This window comes from Siniperca chuatsi, linkage group LG4 (assembly GCF_020085105.1).
Source record: "Siniperca chuatsi isolate FFG_IHB_CAS linkage group LG4, ASM2008510v1, whole genome shotgun sequence".
NCBI classification, from domain to species: Eukaryota; Metazoa; Chordata; class Actinopteri; order Centrarchiformes; family Sinipercidae; genus Siniperca; species Siniperca chuatsi.
Window position 1 is genome coordinate 26,591,583 of NC_058045.1, and position 25,761 is coordinate 26,617,343.

Below are 25,761 nucleotides of genomic sequence, written 5' to 3' on the forward strand. Positions count from 1 at the left end.
TGACTGTGCTCTCCTTGATTGTCCTTGTGCAGCACAAGAAGCTCAGTGTGGAGGGAGGAGGAATCAGTAGAGACTTCAGGAAGGGGCAGAAACAGGGAGACCTGGAGATCTGGGACCCTGTGGACCAGGTACTGGTAGAGGGGTCAAATGGGTATGGCAAGGTACCTGAGACTCCTTTAACACCAAGAACACGAGTTAACCTGTATTTCCAACTGCTTTGTGATAAAGCTGGTTATCAATTAACTTAGGTAACTCTTAGTTAAAAGTAAAGTTAAGCCTATAAATAAGTGTAGGGGTTATATAGGCCTTTTTAAACAAGTTGGCATTTTCAACATATTCAGCAGTCTAGGGCGAGTATGGAAAATAAATGGATTATCCACTCATACTAGCTATGTGACATTTTGGTCCTTTTTTTGTACGGTAAGTAAAGTAAGGCTCTTCCTGCTGCCAAAGCAGAGGAAAAGCACAGATAGTCTGAGCAAAAAAGGCCTGAAGAAAAGAAATGAATGCTTTATGAGATCTATCTGACTGAAATGCTGCATTTATAATTTACTGAGCTAATTAGCAGTGTGCCCAACATCATGATCAGGCAACGTACTTTTGTATGCACTTAATTAAAACAGTCTGGCTGTAAATAAAAATGCAAGACGTTATATTCACATTTTAGGTTTGGTTTCACTAAAATTCCCCAGTTATGTCTCTCTGATGTTAATGAGTCTTTTACCTCTGCTTTTACCTTTCCTACAGAAATCATGAGTTTATACTTCCTATAAATATGTGTATCATTGTTGGGATCTCCTTGTTGATATAGAGACAATATTTGTATTTAAACTTCAGTGAGTAATTTCAGAATTAAAACTATTTCATGTTTCTCTGAAAAGCTCCCTGTGTGAGCAGCTTGTTTGCATATTTAGTTAAACCTGTACATTTTTATTTCTCTTTCTCAGCGGTGGAACAAGCACTACTGTGTGATCTCTGATGACAACCTGTACTATGCAGAGGAGTACGAGGAGGAGGAAGCAGATCCCAGGAAGGTAAAGAAGTAAAAGGTAAACTTTCCTCCTTTCCACAGGAAAGTTTACCAACAAATTTGTATTGCATTGTTTTCAATTTAAAATAAATCAACTTTAAGTGGTTCAATATAAAATATCACACAATTGTTATAATCAAATCATACAGATCTGCAAAACATAATTGTAAAAAGTAAAGACATTAAGATTTTTATTGGATCAACTGTAAAGTTAAAGGTACCCTGTGGAGTTTTTGACCACTAGTAGCGCTATGGAGTAGTGTTTTGATAAGTGGGTTCCCATATTGTTTGTATCATGAGCATGGAGGACATGTACATGTGTGCTATTCCACTGATCTACAGATGGTGCTGGCAATGCACCAAGAAACACAGCAAAGTGCTAACAAAAGACATGGAAGACGAATACTATCCAGCAAACATGGATGTAAACAATGCAGATGTCAAAATATTTTGAAAAATCTGCTTTGTAAATGTTTCATGCATTCTATGTCTGTAAGGTCTCAAAGATACCCACAATGCATTTTGGTGAAACACACTAAATGTTAACATAACTTTATTTTTTTAACAATAAAACTCAACAGGGTAATACCATTTAACTGAAATCGTTTACTGATATGATTATGATTATTAGCATTATCATTATCAAAGGCTAATCCTGAATTTTAGGCCCAATGCTGATACAGAAATATATGGTATAAACAATTCTAATAATTTGATATTGTTATCCTTTTCTTACATTAAGTATATACTGTATCATGCATACATATTCATAAATGCTCACATTACTTATATAAATGAAAGGTGAAAGAATATGTGTTTTCCTAAAACAAACGTGTTTGTGTTAAAACCAGTGTTCTTGTCTTTCTCAGTACCAGGACCTGCACTGTTCAGAGCTGTGGTTTCACGGTCGCATGAAGGAGGGCAGGCTGATGGCCGAGCGACTGATCTATGATTACTGTGCAGAGACTGGGGGAAGAGATGGCACCTTCTTGGTCCGAGAGAGCGATACCTACGTCACAGACTTCACGCTCTCCTTCTGGTACAACATTCAATTTCTTGATCTCATGGCCAGCCCAACCAAAAACTTGAGGACTGTAGTTTTTTGTGTGATACACGGTCCCATTGCAGGGGCAGGTGTGGCTGAACATGTGTCACCTCTTCAAATTAGATGATCCACAGAGGATTCGACAGAGTGTCATAGAATACAGATTTGTTGTTTTTTCCTCTAAAATTGGGCAAAAGATTGTTGCATTTCTCAGCCATAACTATTTGAAGGGAGCTTTCGAATGGGACAGCCATGTTGACCTGGCATAATCCATGTGGACATGAAATGTGGACTTCAAATGGGACACAGTTAAAGTATTTTCTTCTATCCACCTGGTTCAGATACTGTATATGGCAAGCCAGTGTGGTGTCCCTTTGAGAATGTAAAAGATCTTGTTCCAGTATAGTGTAAGTTTGGCATCATTTGGGATCCAACCTATTCCAATCTGTGGACAACCTTTGAACCATTACACCATCCTGTTGTCATGTGTTAACGCACTTTACCATTCCAATCTGAAATCACTGAGATCAAATGTTTTGATCCCCAAACCATATCCAAAACCTAGCCAGTGAAGAGAAAAAAACACCCCAGGGCTAGGCACTGAAATGTAGAAAGTCCAAAGTTTAGAATGTTTTTGCTTTTATTGCTTTTAGGTTATAAAAAGTTGTGTAATATATTTTAATCAATTGTATGTATCTGTAAGCATGTCTTCTGTGTGTATTTCAGGCGGAGTGGGAGGGTCCAGCACTGTCGTATTCGCTCGGGTTCAGAGGGGGGACACACTTACTTCTACCTGACGCCAAACCTCCACTTTCCCAGTGTGTACTCCCTGATCCAGCACTACAGAGAAAACCCGCTGCGCTGCCAAGACTTTGAACTGCGCCTCACTGACGCTGTACCACAGCCCCACCCGCATCTACATGAAGGGTTTGTCATATATGAACAAACATGAGTCTGATACATCACAGGGGACTGGATACACATGCTAAAAATCATTATAAAATGTAAGCTAGTGATTCATTATGATACTTTGATATAATTTTGGTAGATTAAAGCATTCATTCTGTATTCCCCAACTTTAGGGAAAAATCCTTATTTTCACTGTTAAACCCACAGCCAAATAAAATTGTTATCAGTTCATCTCTGTGTGTCCAGTACTGAGATATTGTAGGTTGGAGATGTGTTTAGCTTAGTGTGCAAAAGTGAAAGCATATGTCTTCCAACATCTTTAAATCTGTTTCACTTACATCTTGTTCACTGGCAAGGTAGTCCAAGATTCCCCATTTATTTTGGTCATAGTAAAGTTACAAGAGTGGCACAGGACTTAAAAGAAGCTGTGTTCACTGCAGCCAGCTGTTATCAAGAAATACTGTAGATCCAACTAGCTAACTTTATCTATTTTATTATATGTTAAACAATCACATGAAAATAGTACAGTTATAGAGAGTTGAAGTCCCGAAGTCACCTCTGGGCTGGCCGCTCTTTCTGCCAGCTATGCAGTAGTACTACCTAAGACCTGTAAACATACTTTGATGTGTAAAATCGGTGGAGTTCCCCTTTAAAGGCTGCTAAAAGTAGAAATATTTAACAACTATATTAGCTCTTTTTTTTTTATTGACATCCTTATCTAAACATATGGAGTGAACCACTCTACAAACTATTAAACAAGGCTATGTGCCAACTGGACTTATTTATTTTATTTATTATGTTATTTGCGTTATTAGAAATGTAAATGGGATTCTGAATGAGGTTTATATATTTCTGGAACATTACCTGGAAGTTCAGGTTTGAGTGTGGCTTTCTATGAAGTTGCTGGAGCATATGCTTTCACTTTTAACAGAGACAGGCTAACCGTTTTCTCCTGTTTCCAGTGTTGATGCAAAGCTAGGCTATACATGTAATGGATCTATCGCTGTACTGGACACAATCTTCACATCTGACTCTCATGGCAAACAAGCATAATTCTCAAAATGTCAGGGTATATGTGTTACTTTTACTGTGCTGGTGTCAAGTACATTACAATCCATTGTTCATACAATGGGGTTTGATCAGGTTTCACAAACACCAAGGGCCATAGAATTCTCTTAACGAACTGAAGAACACCTAAAGTAGTCCTTCTATATATATAAAGAACAAAACTTGAAGGTACAATGACACAATCTACTCAGATTATATATATTGGTTTGGTAAAGCTTTATCTCATACTCACTTTGTGTGTCACCCACACATACATGCTTTCTGTTTTTCACATTTCACTTTCGCTCCCATACACCCACATAAGCATAGTAACTCTTTCCCCTCTCTCTTTCTTCGGTTAATTTTGACTTTCACTTTAAATATGCTTTACTGGCATGAAAGAAAAAAACACCTCTTTTCACCTCTCAGCATACATTAGTGTCGCCTGACAGATACCACTGACATATGACTAAATACTGTATATATACATATATATACACACATATAGTATTTTTGATAACCATCTTCACACACAGACACACACATACATAATGTAACTGTCCTTGTGTGTGTGTTGTGCAGGTGGTTCTACAGTAACCTGAGCAGAGGGCAGGCAGAAGATTACCTGCTGAGGATTCCCAGAGATGGAGCTTTCCTCATCCGACAGAGAGAAGGAGAAACAGACTCCTTCGCCATTACATTCAGGTGCAGTGACACTTATGACTTTATTTGTCTTTGCCTGATTTGTTTGTTTTTTGTATCAATCAAGTTCCCTCTCTTTCAGAGGTGAAGGTAAGGTGAAACACTGCCGGATCCAGAAGGAGGGCAACATGTACCTGCTGGGCACCACTACAGAGTTCGAGAGCTTGGTGGAGCTGGTCAACTACTTCAAAAAGAAGCCGCTGTATCGCAAGATCAAGCTACGTTACCCAGTCACCCCCGAGCTGGTGGATCGCTTCAGTACAGTGAGTTACTGTAGGAGACATACAAAGACCAGAGAAAATGTTAACAATCCCTGTAGGGAAGTTCTGTCACTGTAGCAGCATATAGTAAAAGAAGAGAAACATTTGTTTAAATGCACATATTTTATAAACATTTAACAGGTCAGAACAAATTAAAACAATCCACCAGACATTTCACCAGTTATTTAAGAAATACTCAGTGATTATTCTTGTGGAGATAAGAAAAATGAAGGGATGAGGTGAATGAGAACACCTGTAATGTAATGTAACTTCCTTCATGTGATAACCTCCCAAGACAGTAATGTTATCTTGTGTTTATCTTATCCTATTATGGGCTAGAATCATCTTAGTTTTGCTTGTGGGAAATGGGCCCTGGTACTTTGAGCTAAATGCTAACATTAGCATGCTAACATGCGCACAATGAAAATGTTGACATGCTGGTGTTTGTCTGTAATGTTTATCTATTCACCAACTTAGTTTAGCATGTTAGTATGCTGATATAGTATATAGTATATGCTAATATCACTCAACACAAAGTACAGGTGAGACTGATGGGAATGTTATTATTTTTGCAGGTATTTGGACATAAACCAAAGTATTAGACAAACTGAAATTTTGGCCTGATGATGGCGCTAGAGGAAAAATCAGGGATCACCAAAATTATTACAATTCATTCTGAGAGGCACATGAATATCTGTACCAAACTTAATGGCAATCCATTTAATTGTTGTGGAGACATTTCACTCTTAACCAAAAGTGTCAACCTGCTGGTGGCACTGGATTAAAGGGGATCACCAAAGCCATTAGGATTCATCATCTGGGAACCATGAATGTCTATATGTCTAAATTTCATGGCAATCCATCCAGTAGTTGTTGAGATATTTCAATCTGACCGACTGACATTGCCATTCCTAGGGCCTCACTGCTAGTGTGGCTCAAAACTGATAAAAACTGTAAAAAAAATTTAGAAAAACATATGTCTTCTATCTTGTTCTCCTGCAAAATAGTCACCAGTGCATCCTGAAGTCACCTTTATTTTGCTCATTGTTTTAGCCCCACTACTGGACATTTAAAGGAGCGGTGTGTAGGATTTAGTGGCATCTCGCGGTAAAATTTCAAATTGCAACCATTTGAATAACGCTCGCCTCACCCTCCCCTTCCAAGCATGTAGGAGAAACTACGTTGGCTGCGAAACTCACTAAAAATGCGAAAGACCCTATCTAGAGCCAGTGTTTGGTTTGTCCGTTCTTCTATAAAGGGCGTATTCTAAGGTAATGACAACGATTCTTATTTTCAGGCGATTATACACAAATGAAAACATACTTATAAATATTATATTCCATTTCTGACAATAGCGCCTCCTAAATGTCACACACTGGACCTTTAAGTCCAATATCAATTCAATATATGTTTCATAATAACATGTGTCCTCAGCACTGACTGGTACCTAACAGTGGATTGTGCTTCACAGGAGACAGGCTGTGCTTCTCTGTACGCGATGGATACATACGTGGAACCCAACGAGATTGAGCCCTCACTGGTGTGTATACAACACTATACTCTGTCAGTTTTGATTGTCTGTTATCTTTTGCAGTTTTCTTTGATCAAGAAATTAATTATCGTGTGTGTTTGTCTCCTTTAGCCTCAAAGTACAGTTAGGGCTCTATATAGCTACAAGGCTCAAAGACCGGATGAGCTCAACTTTAGTAAAGGAGCGTTGATACACAATGTATCAAAGGAGAACAATGGATGGTGAGTCCACATCATGGATGTATATAGTGGGGGGAAAAGTGGGACACTACCCAGGGCCCCAATGGGGGAAGGGCCCTCGAAAAAGCCAGGAAAGAAAAGTTTGTTTTTGTTTTAATGTAATTAGTCTCATAACTTAAAAATGGCAGAATAAATCGAATACATTTTTATCTTCTTGTTTCTTCAAATAAAACATGACTCTAGTGAAGTCTTGTTCAGTCGTCTTTTATTCTGCAGTATAGTATGGTATTTTTTAGCTTTGTCTTCTACCTTAGAAATAATAAATACTCAACCATGAAGAAAATAATGTTCTCTTAACCAGGCATACCTCATTTAACCATAGTAAAAGTATAACCCAGTAATTGTAGGTTACATTATGTTGAGAAAAGAGGATCGAAATGTGCAGACTTAAGCACATATCACAGATTATTATTACTAGTTTAAATGTGGTATGAACAGTTCATTAGTGACTACCCTGATAACCACTGCAGATTCATATGTACAGTTGTTGGCTCAATTATTTGTAAACAAATTTCAAAAGATGCGTGAGAGACATGGATCAAGAGAGGATGTGGGCTCACAGAGACTGCTTATTTATAGGGCCCAGAATTTTGTACCACACACACACACACACACACACACACACACACACGGGCAGCAACAGGCTGTATCAAGGATTGGTAATGAGTCTTTGCCATATCTTAGGGATTAGTAACTTTATGCCCCTGCATCTTGCATGTTCATCTGCATATACATGGCTAGCATGGCCAATTGCAAACACACAAAAACAACAAACAGGACTGTTCACATTGTCTCCCACTTTCTATTCACAACAGGTGGAAAGGTGACCATGGTGGAAAACTGCAGCTGCTCTTCCCATCGAACTATGTAGAGGAAGTGTCGAACAACACCAAACATGAGACCAAAGGACAGGTGAATATTAGAGTTTAGGTCACAGTTTAACTGGAGGTTAATCAGCATAGTGTTAGAAAATAATCTGTGTGTGTTTGTGATGTGTATTAAAACAGGACATGGAAGACAACCCACTAGGTGAACTATGTCAGGGTGTTGTGGACATCTCCAAGTGCAACATCCAAAACTGTGAGTGCGAGTTATTTTAGTGTCTGATGCATGCTTGACATTCACATACCCCTGTGGTTGAGTACAGGCATACGTTTTCACAATCACTACACTTATGTAGCTTTTTCTGACAGTGAAACAACTAATTAGCAAGGCTAGCAAACTAACAAAAAAAGAAGAAGAAAAAAAGCTACAGGGTAAACAAACTGCAGCTGGCTGTCAACTAAACCATTGTCATAGATATATCTGAAATCTGCCCATTTTATTTAACAAACAAGTCTAAAGCCCTGCAATTTTCATCTAGAGGCTCCAATGTTCATGACCCTACCACAATCTGTCCATCAGTAGAATAGCGTGAAACCACTGGCAGGAATGTGTATTGCATCACCCTGTGCTTGTGCATGTACTTGTGAGTTTCCCTTTTTATTTGTATTTTGTGCACATGCACCTGCAACCTGGTCATCAAAATATTGCTCCACTGGTGGTAACAAACCCCAATGGATACAATACCTTTTTTAAAAGATTTTGTTGGAATTTTGCCTTTATTAGATTGGTCACAGTAGAGATGCAGACACGACCAAGGACCTTGTGATCACAGTAAACGGTACGCATTTTAACCACTAGGCCACCACAATGCCCCTCATTATATTTAGTATATTTCAACCTGCCATATTTTCCATAAATGTGGCCATTGTGACTCCGATTTGTGCTAAAAACAACATATATTGGAGCAAGCTGATCCCAAAATTGTAGTTCCTTGACACCAACAAGTTTGAGAGATGGGGTTAGCCAGTGACTGAGAATGATCTCTTTGCATGTCATTTAGGCTATTAAAGAAATAGGGTTTTGCCTTTGGAGTGCTGCACATGGTGTAATCACAAATGTGTTTGTGGTGTAATCTGTAAAAGTCAAGGGAATGAATCTAGAATGGGATTCAAATTTGCATTGCCTATAAAAACTATGGGAGTTGTGCATTCCTCTTCACACTCCCTCACTGTGCCTCTTCTCTTCCCTTCTTGTTTCTAGTGAAGAATGGTAAAAATGGGAAGCAGCACGTGTTGACCCTGCAGGACAAAGAGCAGGACAGTCTGCAGTTTGACCTGTCAGCAGGCTCTCTGGAGGAGCTGTTTGAATGGTACCAGGTGGCCTGGGACATTACTCAGAGAGAGATGAGCAAGCAGTACAACAGGGAACAAGTGGTTAGTATCTTATGTTATATGATAATATACTGTGTGTAGGTATGCGGTGGTGGAAGAGCCCACCTCAATTAGTCAACACCTAGAGGAGACATCTAAACCATGTTGTCAGTCATAAACCATATATATATATAACAGACTACATAGTGTATAACCACACTGAGGTGTTTAACTGGTGGTCTGTCAGCATAAGTGTGCAAACAGGAAGTGTTTTTCTGTCCAATCTCAGATCAGACAGCAGGAGGAAGTAGAGAAGAAGGCTGAGGTTGCCATGGAGATGTCGGACCTGGTGGTCTACTGTCAGCCACGCAGCAAGGAGAAGGACCGCTTTGGTAAACATATGCAGATGCACATAATGAACACACAACAAGCAACATGATGGTGTGACAAGGGCCTGAAGAGACTAACTTTACCACAGCTTCACAGTGTAATTATGCTCAGAAATATACTTTCAGTACAATTAATGATTATTTAACCTCTCTACTAGTGATGATATGAGCTGGGTCCTTTAAGTGAACCTTAAAGGACTTTAAGAAATTAAATTAACTGTATGTGTACGTGTAAAGATCTCAAGACTACTCAGCTTCCTGTGTTATACCGATCTAAATTTGGACATGCACTGAATAATACATAATCTACATCCACACCACAACAGTCTTTATCAGTTGTTCCAGTATGGTTGTTACATAGTTAGCGATTTTTTGCACAAGTCACTTTCTACTACCATATCATTAGTATAGTCTAAATGTTTCAGAAGCTCCTAAGGAAATAAGGAAATGCTCTAAATGTTTTTTCCAAGGCAATAATTTATCTTGACCTATCATTAGGCCCTGCAGTGGCTGTGCTGTCATAAATCTACTGAGCTTTCGGACAGGCGACACCATTCTCTAACCTTGACCTAATGTACCCTTAACTGCTTTTGAATTCTACTCTCACCCAAGCAAAGAGCAGATACTCGTCAGCTTGATCTGGCCTTATAGCTACTTTGTGTCTGCTCAGGCTAAACTACATTAGCTGGCCCCACTGGCTTAATCTGAATACCATGGCCCGCTCAGATGTCCAACCACCGTCACTGTTTATTGTTCCACAAGCCTAACAAATAGCTACTAATTAGCAACCTCTCTGGTATGAGAAACTATTCCATGCATAAATCATGTCCCTCGATATGAAGTTGTGTGTCAGCGTAAAAGTGCAGGCAAGTCTACAGGGTAGACCCTTAGGTAGAGCCATAAAGTATGGCTCGTGGGCACCCTCTCAATAACTGGTGTGTAGTTGAGTTTGACCCAAGACACCTTAGCAAGCAACGAAACTGAGCTAGCACCATCAGCTAACAACATGTTAAGCTAAATAGCAACAAACAACAACCAGCTAACAACATGTAAAGATAAAGATATTCAATGTAACCACAGTATCCACAGTTTCATTACGGTTTAGTGGTCTGTTGGTATCAACTGATATGGCCTTGAATTGTATTTAGCTCACCCTGTACCTCTCAAATGCTCTTTAATCTGTCTATACAGACAGTTACAACTACAAAGAGATCCGCTCCTTCGTGGAGAACAAGATGCCAGGAAAGAGCCGCACCAAGGACTTCCTGCAGTACAACCGCAAGGCTCTGAGTCGCATCTACCCAAAAGGCCAGCGTGTGGAGTCCTCCAACTACGACCCTTACCCACTGTGGGCCGTTGGCTGTCACATGGTGGCTCTCAACTTCCAGACTGCAGGTAGTTTATCTGGGTTGAGCTCCCAGAAAGGACATACAATACTTGTCATCTTGTACTCTTGTCTATCCATGCATTTCCGTGTATTAGGGATTGGTCACACAAGCCCCATATGTGACCACGGCACTCGGTACATTCTGACTCGGTCACACAGGTTTCTCAGCGCAAACCTTATGGGGGAAATAAAACCTTTTTCTTTTTTTTAAACCTGTTGTCTGGCAGTGGTTTGCATCTTTAAGGTATATTCGTGATCGGGTGTTTACTGTCCCAGGATGAGAACATCTTTGCCCGAGGCGAAACCAGTGTTTATACCCTACACATGGCCCCACTGTTCTCTTCTTCACTGTATGAGCTATATGCCATGTCCCCTGATCAAGGCTATTGGAAGCGCAGCCATCTCGATGTATGTTGCACGTTAGCAAAAATTTAGATATAAATGAGGGACAGGTAATGCAAAACCGCCATCCAGAGATCCCAACGCTTCCAATAGGCTTGCACAGTGGACATAAAGTATGACTCGTACAGCGAAAAAGAGAACAGTGGGGCCATGTCTGTAGTTCTGTTTCTGAAAAGCTGGATTTCAACGTTGGTTTCGCCCCAGGCAAAAATGTTGCCTGTGTGAGTCGCAATATGTAGGGAGTAGGAGTCGACTGATTATCGGCTCCAATATTCAGCATTTATTTCTAAATATTGGAATCGTAACATTAAACCAGTGCAGAAGAAGAGGGCACAACAAGATGATGTAATTAAATGGCCGCCAGTCAAACCTCAAATGGTGAAAATCAATGTAGAAAACACGATGGAAATATTGTTTTTATGTTTCTTTCGTGTATTAATTCGAGGAAGGTTATAGTCTCCCCATCACTCCACACAGATCTGATGTTCTCATTTGCTGCTATTTTTTGTCTCTTCAGTGGAGCGGAAGCTTCTAGCTTCAGTGGATGTTTAAGTCACATGCTTCATGTACGTCATGATTTACCAGCCATTTTCTTGTTTTAACCTGCAGTGTCCAACTGCATGTGAAAAATAATAAAACGATCTACAACATTCAAGCAATAGGCTATTTTATTTAATACAGTAAATATTTAAACTCTTCAGGAAAATACTGACATTCTCTCTCTCTCTCTCTCATACACACACATAGTAGGTGTAGTGCTATTTGTTTAAGTACGTGCACACCCCCACGCGCGCACAGTTAAGTTGTGGCTCGTTTCGAAGGTTACGTAACCACTGTTCCTATGGTGACAAGTTTACATGCATTAGTCAGCTATAACTGACCACACGATCACATGTTAGACTGACTTTATGAATAGTTTCATCAGTTTCATTTCAGCAGTCAGCCAAACATCTAGCTAAGTAGTATTAGGCGATACCATGGATGTAGTAGGTTGTAATTAGCATGGCATTAAGCAATGATTTACAGGTGAATGAACACAAGTAGTTTGTGATTTGAATGATTTAATTTACTTGTGCTGAGCAAATGAAGCCGCATTTGAAACATCCATTCTGAGGAAAAGTTGCAGTGCATGCAGAGGGTCAAGTTCATCTAATAAATGTAGCTAAGCAAGCTTTAATTTCCTGCAGGCATTGTGGATCCAGCACAAGCTGGCCAAGTTTAACAGGCTGCTTCTTTGCAAATGTATCACAAATACAGAAACCGTCAGAAGAGTGTTTTGCTACCTTTTCATCTTTACTAGTTAACGGTAGCTATAGACTGGAGAAAAAATTCACTGTGCCGCTCACTGGCAACTTTTAAGGTGGAATGTTTTCTTGTATGTTACTCAATGCATGAGTTGACGTTGTGAATCAATCAATGAACACACCTTAAATGTGAAGGACCCAGGTTCAGGTGATTAGAAGAGGCAAACTCACATTGTTGGACAGATTCTCAGTGTCTCCTCATTAAAGTGTCCAAAGTGAAAGAGGCAAGCAGTCAATATTTGCTGATTCAATCTGGATTGTGGAATGCTCACGAGTTTATCTCTCTGTTGTTAGGGTACGTCTGTACACAAACACACACACATTTATTAATAACTGGCTAATACATACATCGTCATCATGAGGTTGCTTTAGGATATATTCAGGTTCAAGGCCAAGTGTAATATTGTGATAGTCAAAGTGCATCATCATGTTAGAGGTGCATGATGCTGACTGGCTGATCTTTATTTTGTAATAAAATAAATAAATACTGGATGAATAGCAGCATATTGACATTTTGCTTGTTGGTCAGAAGAGAACTTTATAACAGAAGTTGTGTTTGTCGTCTGCAGGTGATTGCAGCCAGACACCTTCCTAAACCCGGCCGCAGCATTGCCAGTCCATTCGTGGAGATCGAGCTGTGTGGACACTCAGAAGAGAAGTTCAAGACCATCGTCTATCGTAAGGAAAGGGGGGAGTGGGAGATGGGAGGGTGAAAGTTAAAGGTACAATGTGTAATTCCTGGCCACATGCTCCAAACAAATAGGGGACAGCATTGTGCAAGAATTGCATGATTTACCAATTGCAGCAATGACACGGTTCAAGATTGTTTAGAGTTAGACACGTGTAATAAACGTCCTCAAAGCCAGCTACTAACTAACAGCAGGGCAAGAATATGCAAAATTCGACCAAACTGCTTAAAGTCTGAGAGCCGGTCAAAATAACCCTGCTATCTTATAATCTTGACGTGTGGCGTCGGCCTATAGTTTACGTTATAGCTTGCTGAGCTCAGTTTTAGCAAGACCATAGTAGCAAAAAACAGCCACATCAAAACCATATATCCACGCCATTTGGAAAGTTTTTCGGTAACATTACGGTTTGGGTTGTCATTACTAGTACTAAAGATACGTTTCTCTAAATAGCCAATAACAATGCCAACAATAGCCAATAACAGTGTTACATTGTTACTTACCAGTCGAAAAGTAACATTGCAAGTTTAGCAGCAAACCACATCTCTTTACTCGCCAAGAGCTGTGTCCAGCGGTGGAAAGCCATGGCAATATTTACTCTTGTTTTGCTTTTTTTTATATCGCATCTTTTCTTTGCCATCTTTCTGTGACACTAACCGGGGGCTGTACCTTCAACTTGACAAGCCCCAGCTCTACTTCTTCGTCCTCTCATGTTGGACTTAGAGCAGACTGGATGCTACAGTGACTCACTATCGCCTCTCGAGGCACAAGTGGTATTACAACACAGGATGGGCTGGGGCTAGCAGGTTAGCATGCTAACTTCAGTAGATATCTCTTCAACATAATGCATAGATGTCTTTGACATGACGTCAGAACTGTTACTTCACATTCTGTTGATAAGGTTAATTCATTTCTTGAATGTTTTGAACTAAAATTCTGGCCAAATCTTACACATTGCACCTTTAAACCTAAGGGATAGAAAGATGGGAGAGGGAGAAATGAGACTTTAGTGAGAGATTCTTTGTGATCATGTGAACAGTGCTGTCGTTCTGCCGGCTGCAGGTGATAATGGTCTGAACCCAGTGTGGAAAGCCCCAGCAGAGCCTGTAGTCTTCACTGTGTATGAGTCTGAACTCACCTTCCTACGCTTTGTGGTCAACGAGGAGGACATGTTCTCAGACCCCAACTTCCTGGCTCAGGCCACATTTCCTGTCAAAGGCATCCGCTCAGGTTGGAACACACATACATACAGCACAGCAGGCCAGAGCTGGTGAACGGCTGCTCACATGAAGCTCATGCAGTACTCATTATGAATCAAGAGTATTACTTTACGTATTAATTCCCTAGAAGCAGGATTTCTGTACACTACAGTATACTTTATTACTTTTCAGTTCTACCTTAGCTTATACAGTATGAATGATTAGTAAAGAGAAATCATTGATGTCAAATGTTCTTACCTTCATTTGACACATGGTGTGAATGCTTTCAACCATGAAATGTGGACTTCTATATATTATGTATACATAGTATGACCTCCAGCTATTTTCCAAAGAATACAATAGTGTTTTTGAATTTGGTTTGAATTTCTTCCGCTGGTTTCACTAAAGTCTGAAAATCAACTTGTACAAACTTGCTTGAAATAGTTAATCCATCACAGTGAACATCGGGTCTGCTTTTAATGTTGTCAAAGTTCTGTTGCAAAATGATGATGCAAAATGTCTGCCAGAAAGTTTGCTCTGCATTATCACATAACAACAATATAACTTTGACAATAAAAGTAGATATACAGTAATGTTCACTGTGAGGAACTGCATTCAACATCTCAAACAAGTGAATGGACACCAGTGGCTGCCTGCTAGGTATGAAGGCTGCACGTTAGCTGTCTGATTTGTGGTAATTTGATTATTTTCAATTTAATTTAACTGCATTTTAACTGATGTTGAGGCCAAGGTGTAGGTTTGGTTTCAGAAGTGCGGGCTGCTGCTGCTGCTCACAAAGCTTAGTTTTGCTCTGAGAACATGGTAATAATTAAAGACAACACTGATGAACGTATCAACATTTTATCACATTTAATCTAGCTTTGTTGTGATATTTTGGTGACATGGTGCATATTCCTAATTTAATTTGTGTTTAATCAAGTCACTACAAACTTGACACACAGCAAACCTGGAGCAGGATAGTATCCCAGCATAGAGGCACTGGCAAAATATACTGAATCTGCATGTGTAGTCTGCAGTGTACCTGATGGGTACTTAAATCCAACAGGATGCATATATATTACGCAGAGAGAGTGGGATGGGAGTGGGGTGAGTAAGGGTCCACAGCTCCTTTTTGCCCTGGGGCCCCCCAGCAGGTTTATCTGCCCTTTAGCAGTAATGTAAATTACATTGGAATTGTAGTAAATGGGCAAAAAAAAAAAAAAAATCAAAAACAAAAGTGTGGTCCTTAAATTGTATATATGATTGGTTGATATTGTCATTAACAGGCTAAACTTTAAAATTTTTTTATTTTTATAGCGGCAATTTATAACAGAAGTTATCTCATTGCACTTTTCCTATTGAGCAGGTCTAGACTGTACTCTTTATAATATTATTTACAGAGACCCAACAACTGAGCTGAATGAATGTTTTTTTTTGTTTCAACAGGTTACCGCTCTGTGCCTCTAAAGAACGGCTACAATGAAAACTTAGAATTAGCCTCTCTGCTGGTCTACATCAACATACAGCAAGCAGGAGTAAGCAAACACACAGACACACACACACACGGCACACATCAATGTCGACACACACACAGTACACATCAATGTTGATTTACATATTTCTGCAGTTTGACTTCAGTATGGAGGTATTTCTGTGATTGTGATCACATGACTCTTGTCATTCAGAAAGCAGAGGAGGAGCTGTACTCGTCCTCCAGCCAGCTGAAAAAAAAGCAGGCTGAGTTCAGCAGTGAACCTTTCCTGTACGACACACACACCAACATTCAGCGCTCCTCCCTTCCTCGCCAGCCCAACCACCTCATGAGAGAGTTCAGCACCAGCGAGAAACACAGGTTAGTCTCAAACTCACAGGGTGTGGTGGAAAACTAAGTGGTTAAATGAAATTAAATATGTTAAGTCTCTAATTTTTATTTTGCTGTCTTTCTTTGTGCCCCAGGACAAAAGAAAAGAAGATAAACAACAGTAAGTTCTACTCCTGAGGACTCAGCAGAACCTCAACTGTTCACGTCCTTCCTGCCTGAGTGGTGGAGAAATGTTGTCGTTTTTCATTTTCATACTAAAAATAACAAAAATCCAAAGTTCCCCCAAACTATTTTCTATTTATTGAAGATTAGAAACTTATAATATTCTCTCAGATATGGAAATATTTGTACACGTTAACATAATTTTCAGGGGGTTCTTTCTTTAAAAGCCTTCTGTGAAATGTACAAAACCATTAACTTAAGTAGAACTGGGTGAAGCAGGTTGAGTGAAGTTGAATTGCGTAGCTCCTTTATGACAGATAAGATGTGAGCTTGTAACATTTCCTCTGAGGGGTCCCCACAAACAGCCAGTGTAGTGCTGAACAAGTCTGCATTCAGTCTATAATTAAACTGCATCATGTTAGAGGTGGACAGTGATACTTAGATGTCATATATTTTCAATTAAAGAGTGTCCACTAACTGAATTAATAGGTTCACTGCTGTACAGAACACTCCCTGGCAGAAGCTTGTATGAATGAATTCACCTTTATGTGTCTAATTTCAAATACTGATGAGTATAAAACAGCTGATATGGAGCATGGCAGGAAGGTGCTGTGTGAGTCTGATGACATATAAACATTTTTGCTGTGTAGTTTCACCAGTGTGACATTATTTTCTCTGTGTGGTAATGTGTTGTATCTTTGAAGTGAAGTTAGATTAATGAAAACAGGTGACTTAATCCAATTCAATGAGAACATTTCATGTATTTAATTTGATGCCAGATGATGTTTATAGCTTTCCCATAAGACCTTCTTATGAATTGAGTCAATAAAGTATGCTTGATGAACTATTCCCTATATCTCTATTTCAGCTTACTTTCTTAATTTCCCTAAAGCTGTGTTGGATTTTATTCACTTTAATGTGAATAAAATGTATTCATGCTATTTAGATCTACTTAAGATCTAATAGTATGAGGGTACTTTTGTGTCTTTACTATGCAATCAAACAGAATAGGTTTGAGAGCAAAACTTTCCACACTGCAATCAAAAAATAGATTTGAGAACTATCGACACTCCAATCAATTTTTTTATTGCAAGTAAAATTAATTTGGGATTAAAAATGTTCTAATGCAAATCCAAAAGTTTTGTTTACGAATTCAAAAGTTTTGCTTTTGAACCCAAAAGTTTTGCTTTCGAATACAAAAGGTTTACAGAAGCTCCAGTTGCTCTTAAAGTCTTTAGAAGAGGAGTTCAAGGTGACATGGACGAGAGAGGTGCTGATGTACAGGGATTCGAGTGACCCGAAGGTGGCCCAGGCAGGAGTGGTGGCGAAGACTGGAAAGTGGCGAGCCGAGGACGGTGTGCTGGAAGCAGAGTCACAACTGTGCCATCAAACTCTGGTGGGAGAGTGGGCTTGGGAATGTTTCCAACGCCACGGTACGGGAAAAGTAAGGGCAAGTAGAAGCGAAGGATGATTATGGAGGAAGTGAGGGCTGCAGTGGACGAATGGAGGTCGAGCAGGGCTGCTGGTATGAGCCAGGAGATGGCCTGGACAAGGTGGGAGCAAGCCATGGACTGGAGAGTCACATGGATGGATCTCTGGCAGGCAGAGCAGCACCATATCACTTACCTGATTCGGGCGGTGTCTTGCCTAGCCCAATGAACTTCTTCAACTGGGGAAAAGTGGAGTCTCCAAACTGCCCACTGTGCTCAGCAAGAGGGTCGTTGGAGCACATATTGACCTCCTGCCCAAAGGCACTCAAACATTGAAATATAGTAAACACAATGAATATTGATCAATATTCATAACTGAAGCACTCCATGCTATACAGGCAGATAAATGCACAATAGAAAGGCCCAGAGTCAAGTATGACACATCTATGGATTCCTCTCAGCAAGACAAACAGGATGAAATGAGTTTGGTTGATGTCAGTACTCAGTTCAGCCACCAGATGGAGACATAGACCCTGTAATCACATGGAAGGCTGAGGTCAGCCATCTCCATAATTCTTCCCCATGCAATGCAAATGTATACAAACCGGCTGAAATGGATTCAAGATGGCGCAGGGTTATGCTATGCAGTGAGTTTTGGTTGTAGAATTATATGATGATGTTGTAATCTCTGGAATCTCAGTGTTAATTTAAGGGGCTGTTTGTGTCGATAGCATGAAATGAAAGATATTAATAGCACTCTTTTCAGACAGACAGGCAGAGAATGCTTTTTGCTACACGCTCAGTCAGTTGCTTGCTGTTTGACTTGTGTTTCATTTAGGTAAAAATGGTTAGCATCAGCTTTTAGCCGAGCTGCTTCCCGCTATATACAGTAGGAACAGTAGTTGCTTCATGTTTATGCTGTTATATGGCACTTGTTTTGAGATGCGCTGCTGCCCCCGGTACCAGGGAAGCTTGGGTTTAAATAAGTAGGATTTTCCTAAAAAACTATGTATAGACTCTCACAAAAATAACCCCTCTCAATCATCACTTATGATGATTATGATGAGCTGTAATTAAACGTCTTCTTAAAAAGCCCACTCTTGATCCAGGGATTTTAGCCAACTACAGACCTATATCTAACCTTCCCTTTCCCTCTAAGATCCTTGAGAAAGCAGTCGGCAATCAGTTGTGTGACTTTCTACATAACAATAGTTTATTTGAGGATTTTGAGTCAGGATTTAGAGTGCATCATAGCACGGAGACAGCACTGGTAAAAATTACAAATCACCTTCTAATTGCATCAGACAATGGACTTGTCTCTGTACTTGTCTTGTTAGGTCTTAGTGCTGCATTTGACACCATTGACCATCGCATCCTATTGCACTGGAACATTTAATTGGCATTAAAGGAACCGCACCAAGCTTAAATCCTATCTATCAGATTGATCTCAGTTTCTACATGTTAACGGTGAGTCCTCTGTGCTGGAACTACTTTAGTCACGGAGTTCCACAAGGTTTTGTGATTGGACCAATTCTATTCACCTTATATATGCTTCCTTTGGGCAATATTATTAGGAAACACTCCATAAACTTTTATTGTTATGCGGATGATACCCAATTATATCTATCGATCAAGCCAGATGAAACTAATCAGTTAACTAAACTTCAAGCATGCCTTAAGGACATAAAAACCTGGATGACCTGCAATTTTCTAATGTGAAAACTGAAGTTATTGTACTTGGCCCCAAACACCCCCTAAAGATATAGTTATTCTAGATGGCATTGCCCTGACCTCCAGCACCACTGTAAGGAACCTCTGAGTTATCTTTGATCAGGATTTATCCTTTAACTCCCACATGAAACAAACTTCAAGGACTGCCTTCTTTCACCCATGTAACATTGCAAAAATCAGGCACATCCTGTCTCAAAATGATGCAGAAAAACTAGTCCATGCATTTGTTACTTCTAGGCTGGACTCATGCAATTCCTTATTATCAGGCTGCCCAAATAAGTCCCTTAAGACTCTCCAGTTGATCCAGAATACTGCAGCACGTGTACTGACAAGAACTAGGAAAAGAGATCATATTTCTCCAATATTAGCTTCTCTGCACTGGCTCCCTGTAAAATACAGAATAGAATTTAAAATCCGTCTACCCACCTACAAAGCTCTTAATGGTCAAGCACCATCGTATCTTAATACCTTATTACCCCATTAGAACACTGCGCTCCAAGAATCCAGGGCTACTTGTGGTTCCTAGAGTCTCCAAAAGTAGAATGGAAGCCAGATCCTTAAATTATCAAGCTCCTCTCCTGTGGAATCAGATCCCAGTTTGGGTTCGGGAGGCAGACACCATCTCCACATTTAAAAGTAGGCCTAAGACTTTCCTCTTTGATAAAGGGCTGGCTTGGGTGAGAGAGATTTCAGATATTTGGTATAGCAGGTATTTCTGCCTCCGGAGCTGCATTACATTGCTATTAATGTAACGAATGATCCACTAGAAGTGCGGTGGTGTCTGTGTCTGCAGGGACCCTGCCCTCTGCCTGCATTTTTGGTACGCGTCCACAGTGGCGTTTTTGGACGCAGGGGGAGGGGTTGCGCCACTTCCCAGCAATGGATGCTTGATAGGCGTGCCACTAGATGTCACGATAGATGATTGACAGGTGCTCTCTTTCCCTGAAACACAACAGGAAACACTTCCTGGCTGCACCTGATTGGACAAACGCTTTCACTCGTGGGCTGACCACTCCCGGGTTTCAAACCGGACCAACATGGTGGCTGGTTTGGAAACTTACTCTTTTAAATTGCTTTTCTTGGCTTGAGGAATGTTTTACAAATATAAAATCTCCTGGATCAAAAATTCATAATAGAAAGAGTCATAATTGACCTTGTTTGCAGTTTGAGGTGTCCTGTCAACAGTTTTACAGACGACTCTTTTGCCATCTTGGTGTTGCATGAAACAACAGGGTATAACGCACAGGGAGAAATAAGATGCACTTTTTGTAGTCCATCTTCGGAACACTCTAGTTTCACCATGGCAGACCTACGTCAATAACATCCGCCGTCGCATAATTACGTCACCTACTGTATTCTCTTAGCACCGCGGTTGTCTTTTCCTAAGTCCTTATGAATTCTCCTTCACCTTATGACATTTTCCATTGAGGTCAAGGAAGAGTGTTTAATAAAATTGCAGACGTAATGCAGACGTGTCGGCATGTTTATTTATGCTTTAGAACGTAACTGCCATGAAACAATCAGTTACATACACAGTTAATCCACCATCTAGCTCTCTCTCTCTCCTCGTTGAGGCAGGGAGGAGGGGCCAACTTTGAATTGTGTGTTTACAAACAGCAACCGACAAATCCTACTTATTCTACCTTTAAGTAGCCTACTGATTTATGCTTTTATATTGTCAGAGAATGGCCCACTGTGCACTGAACCAACATACAGCATAGTGTAAAAAAAACTTCATGTATATTGTATTTCTTGTACCTTTTAAAGTGTATAACAAACAAAACTGTTGAAGTTGCTAGATGGCTGGCTGATGTTAAATTACTGTAGTAGTACTGTAGTAATTACTGGTATCAGTGAAGGAGAAGAGCTACATGTCTCTTAATGAAAGAGTGGTGGGTAATTACTTCATTTTACAATGAAGTTGTTGTCTTGTAAAAAGATCAAAAAGAACACATGCCACGCACAGCTGAAACATATTCACAGACAATTTATTTTTGATTGAAATTATTTCACATCATAGTTGTTATTTTTCCTGTTGAAGATCTTTTGTATTTTTATTACAACAGCCACAGAGCAGCAGCAGCAATAATAATAACCCAGCAGGAGAAGCAGATCAACGCAGAGAAAGACTGAAAAAGAGAAAGAAACAGAATGGGCGCCCCTTTTCCAGCTGCCAAAAAAGATTTTACTACAAGGAATTATGGGAAAAAGAGTAGTTTTTTTCAGTCTGTCAGATTTGTCAGGCTGTGCTGCATCTGACTCTGTTCCTTCCATAACAACTGTTAAGACTCAAGCACAGCTGTACACAACTTAGACATGGTAGAAACTCTTTACAGTATGTGTAGAATAAAAAACATCAGGGAGCGAATAGACAAGAGGGAGGAATCAGGATGGCAAAGGAAGCAAAGCACAGTGAGCTCCACAGGATACGGAGACATGACAGAACAGAAGAGGCGTTTCTATTCAACCATTACATGTTCTACAGTAATACAAAAACCTTCCATTATAACCTCAACATGCTGGCCCCCAGGCTCACAGTTTGGACAAGCGGCAGCTCATAATGGCCTAAAAATTTTTTGATTAGTTTAGTGACAGGATTTCCCAAAGACTGCCCACTTCTTTAAAGGAATAGTTCGACATTTTGGGAAATGTCTCATGTCTTTACTTTAAGTATGAAGCTACAGCCAACAGTGAGTTAGCTTAGCTTAGCATAAAGACTGAAAACGTGGTTCTGTCCAAAGGTAACAAAATCGAACCAGCACCTCACAAAAAAACTGAAGCGTGAAAACAACACATTGGGGTGTATGTGCCGGACTATTCCTTGGCTGGGCACAGTGACTTCCTGGAGTCTTGTCATCACTGTGAGGTTGCCAGGCAACCAGCAGAGATACTTTTTATTATTATCTATCAGGATTAGAACAAAATTCTTGGGGAAACAAGAAATATTTGCATTTTTGATATGAAAATAGTCAAACTTAAATCTGAGCTAGGGGCCGCTTCAGTCCAAAAGTACTAGTATTGGTATTGTCTTTTTAAAAAATCAATATCAATCAAACCCAAACTGCCTCGACCAATATCTGTCAAGGGTAGATCCTGGCAACAACCAATCAGAAAATAGTTAGATGGGATCTCTCCATTTCAGTCCCTAACCTCAGTGAGATAGTGATCAGACCCTTTATCATATTTCAAACCTTTTATAAAACTAAATGACAAAATAAAAATATCAGATGATGCAGCAACATGTACATGCAAAAAAACAAGAACACTGGAAACAAATGTTTGATTAAAGTGATCAAATCAAAGACGTTGGAAACTTAAAAGATATTATGAAAACAGAATTTGTTATATTATAGTGCACTTTGTGTGAAAAAAAACAACCACACACACATTAAGATGAAGGCAACACCAGCCTGCCGATGAAGGCAGGCCGAGAGAAATACAGAAAAGATGAAGAAAAAAAGGGGTTCAAAGAGAGAAAGGGAGGAGATGACTATATACACTCGTATATACATCATACAGGATATGAAAGAGAGCACAAGGTCCTAAAGCCAGACCCAAAGAGGGCCATACACAAACCGAGTCTACAGGCCAAACAGGAAACTGCCATGGCACCCAATAAATAGAAAACAAAGCATCTCATAGTGGACGGTATCCTGTCCTCTGCTGCAGCTTCTGCCTTGATTCAACAAACATTCGGAGCATTCTGGAGGTCGAAATGAATAAATAAAATGGATGGATGCAGTCAGAGTGAGGCTGACTGGAAAGGGTGGAAATCTGACTTGTCTTGTGTTTTCTAGGGCGACTGACACAAGACAAAGCAACCCAAATCACGTCTAGACAGAGAGGAAAAATAGTTTTCAGGGCAGTTACCTCATCATATGAAATGTTGACACAATAAACAGGCAACATTTTGAGGGAATGTAGACAGGCAAATATGGCTGAAAGGTGCCTTTTTCCAACCTTTTGTCCCTTGTAGCCCATTGTGATAGAATATGTACACTAATTTTGTCCCATCCTCTGATGAGAATTATTCATCCATAAAGCCTAAAAATGTCACCCATGTATTATGGCATAATATAAATACAGCAGAACAATTCAAAACAGGTGGTGTGACAGATAAAAAGATGACAATAGGCAACTCATCCACAGCTCCACTAGAGGCACTGCCACTCTTCACTCTGACCTCTGCAGGTGGGGGCCAGAGACGTGAACCCAAACAGTGTCAGGGTCTCTCCACAGGACAGGTTCCACTTGATACATCAATCAGTATAGAAACCACGCTCAGGTGGGCCTGATGAAACAAGTGCACAAAACTAAAAGTAAAGTCGATACAGATGTTTGGCAAGTGTCTTTTCTTCTTTTCAAAACCGTCTCAAACAGAGCCAAAAAATAGCACAGGATATGAAAATATACAACTCTCAGCTGGTGATGGGTCTTGTTTATGGGTCCACTTTAGAATTACCGCAATCCACTTTACAGGTCTACATTACCACCATGGCATGGTACAGAGTGATCCATGTATGGGCACCCTCTTGGTTGGCTTCTTGTGTTATATGTTGCAAAAAATGACAACAGGACCTGTGTACTTCATTACTGCCAGGACAAAATCCAGGAGAGACAGAGTAAAGGAGGCTTTAAAGACACAACTTATAAATATTAGGCAGTCCCAGACCGCCCAACTACTGCTACACAACTGTCCTATTAAATAGTAATGGGAGATCATCAGCATATACACTGAAAACAAATGAAAAACAAACAAATGTTGCCATCGTTGTTTAACTTTCCTGCAGAGCTCCCGAAATGTTTCTGAAATGTCATCACTGGGGCTTATCTTCATATATATGTTTTATATAGAAACACACAATATATGAAAGCACAGATGTTTGGAAAAATATGTTCATTCAAGTTGATAAAAACCTTTTTTTTTTCCTTTTTGTGTGTGAACGTGTCGTGTATGAGGAATAGGCACAGTCTTGCAACTCTTCCTTTTCTCAGAGGTAGCACCTCATTTTCCCAATGAAAGACTTGAAAAGACTGGAATTTGAACCTGAAAACTGAAGCCAAAGAGCACGAGAGTGAGGACTGAAGTAATTAACAGTTCAACATGTCTGTTTGGAGAGCTACATTGTGGATCAGATCAGAGAAGAACTGGAATGTGAGCTGCAGTATCCAGCCTTCATTGCACAAGAGAAAAAGAGAGGAAGGCTCTGAGGGGAGAGGGTTTGATTCAGGTTTTCCTCATGACACAGACACACTGAGGTGGGAGGGCAACGGCTGGGGAGCTGGACTTAAGGACTTAATATGAAAACAGAGATCATATATGAAAGACAGGGCAAAGGATAAAGAGAGAGAGAAAAGGGTCCCTTATGTCACAACATAGTGGGTCCTTGCATGTCCTCTGATGCCCTCATGTCTGTAAAAACAAGGTCCTTGGAACATCTGTGACAGAAGTAAGGGAAGCAGCGAGGTCCATAAAGATTTCTCATTTAGAAAAAAGTGATGCTGAAGCAGAGTAGACAGTTCTTTCCTGGTCATGGCGTCACTACAGGGGTTAGTGATGACGTCAGAAGCTGATGAAGGCTCCTCCTCTGACGTAAAAGTGTCAGTGACGTTCTAGTGACCTCAGGTGATCCTCACGCTGGGGTGATGTCAGGAGTTCCTGGTCTAATGATGGCGACGATGGAGATGACATCACCACACAATTTTCATGTTATGTATCTGAGCCTGTGTGCAGTGTGTGCATATGTTTATGTGTGTGTCTGGTTGTGTATGAGGGGTATGTGAGCATGGTTGATCACCAGGCCTCTGTGTACCGAACATCCACGTCTTTCAGGTTGGGAAGTTTGGCCTGCAAAGAAAGACACAGACAAATGGACACTGCATCAACACCTTGAAACATACACTTACTATCAGCTTGAAAGCTAGCTCACATTTTGGAAATTATGCTTATATTCCCTCTCACCACAAAATTAAGATTTATATTAATTTTGTCTCTTTGCATCCAGTAGAGACAGGTCCAGCTTAACTTAGCTCAATGACTGGAAGCAGGGGGGAACTACTAGCCAGAATAAAGGCTCGCTACGTAAATGTGTGCTATGTAAATTCAACTGAGAACATAAACCTAAAAGCAGATATAAAAAATATAAATGCAGATTGCATCATTTTTTAAAAGCACAGTTTAGATGGAAGGCCAAAACAGAAAGAACAAATTAGAAGAAAAATATGCATTTTCATAACTATTTCCAAATTAATATTGTGCAAACGACCCATTTGCAGTTGGCATGAGTTTTC

General features: G+C 40.1%; 2 protein-coding genes across 3 annotated transcripts in view; one reads left to right on the forward strand and one right to left on the reverse strand.

The window, feature by feature from the left end:
- The window catches only part of LOC122874454 (1-phosphatidylinositol 4,5-bisphosphate phosphodiesterase gamma-2-like), a 35,362-nt gene extending 21,133 nt beyond the window's left edge, over positions 1 to 14,229 (forward strand). The window contains exons 15-29 of one of the 2 annotated variants that reach the window (XM_044192332.1): positions 33 to 128; positions 948 to 1,034; positions 1,900 to 2,069; positions 2,802 to 3,002; positions 4,614 to 4,736; positions 4,816 to 4,996; positions 6,465 to 6,533; positions 6,636 to 6,745; positions 7,579 to 7,675; positions 7,771 to 7,843; positions 8,849 to 9,021; positions 9,248 to 9,350; positions 10,539 to 10,742; positions 13,010 to 13,118; positions 14,189 to 14,229. In XM_044192332.1, the coding sequence (XP_044048267.1) occupies positions 33 to 128; positions 948 to 1,034; positions 1,900 to 2,069; positions 2,802 to 3,002; positions 4,614 to 4,736; positions 4,816 to 4,996; positions 6,465 to 6,533; positions 6,636 to 6,745; positions 7,579 to 7,675; positions 7,771 to 7,843; positions 8,849 to 9,021; positions 9,248 to 9,350; positions 10,539 to 10,742; positions 13,010 to 13,035 (1,713 nt within the window). In that variant the 3' untranslated portion in view covers positions 13,036 to 13,118; positions 14,189 to 14,229. Of the gene's footprint in view, positions 1 to 32; positions 129 to 947; positions 1,035 to 1,899; positions 2,070 to 2,801; positions 3,003 to 4,613; positions 4,737 to 4,815; positions 4,997 to 6,464; positions 6,534 to 6,635; positions 6,746 to 7,578; positions 7,676 to 7,770; positions 7,844 to 8,371; positions 8,427 to 8,848; positions 9,022 to 9,247; positions 9,351 to 10,538; positions 10,743 to 13,009; positions 13,119 to 14,188 lie in introns of those variants that run through there. The other variant, XM_044192333.1, reaches the window with a different exon arrangement.
- Positions 14,230 to 21,437: 7,208 nt separating this feature from the next.
- LOC122874455 (c-Maf inducing protein) overlaps positions 21,438 to 25,761 on the reverse strand; it is a 48,725-nt gene continuing 44,401 nt past the window's right edge. Inside the window, exon 21 of the mRNA XM_044192334.1 lies at positions 21,438 to 25,318. Coding sequence (XP_044048269.1) covers positions 25,265 to 25,318 — 54 coding nt within the window. The 3' untranslated portion in view covers positions 21,438 to 25,264. The remainder of the gene's footprint in view (positions 25,319 to 25,761) is intronic.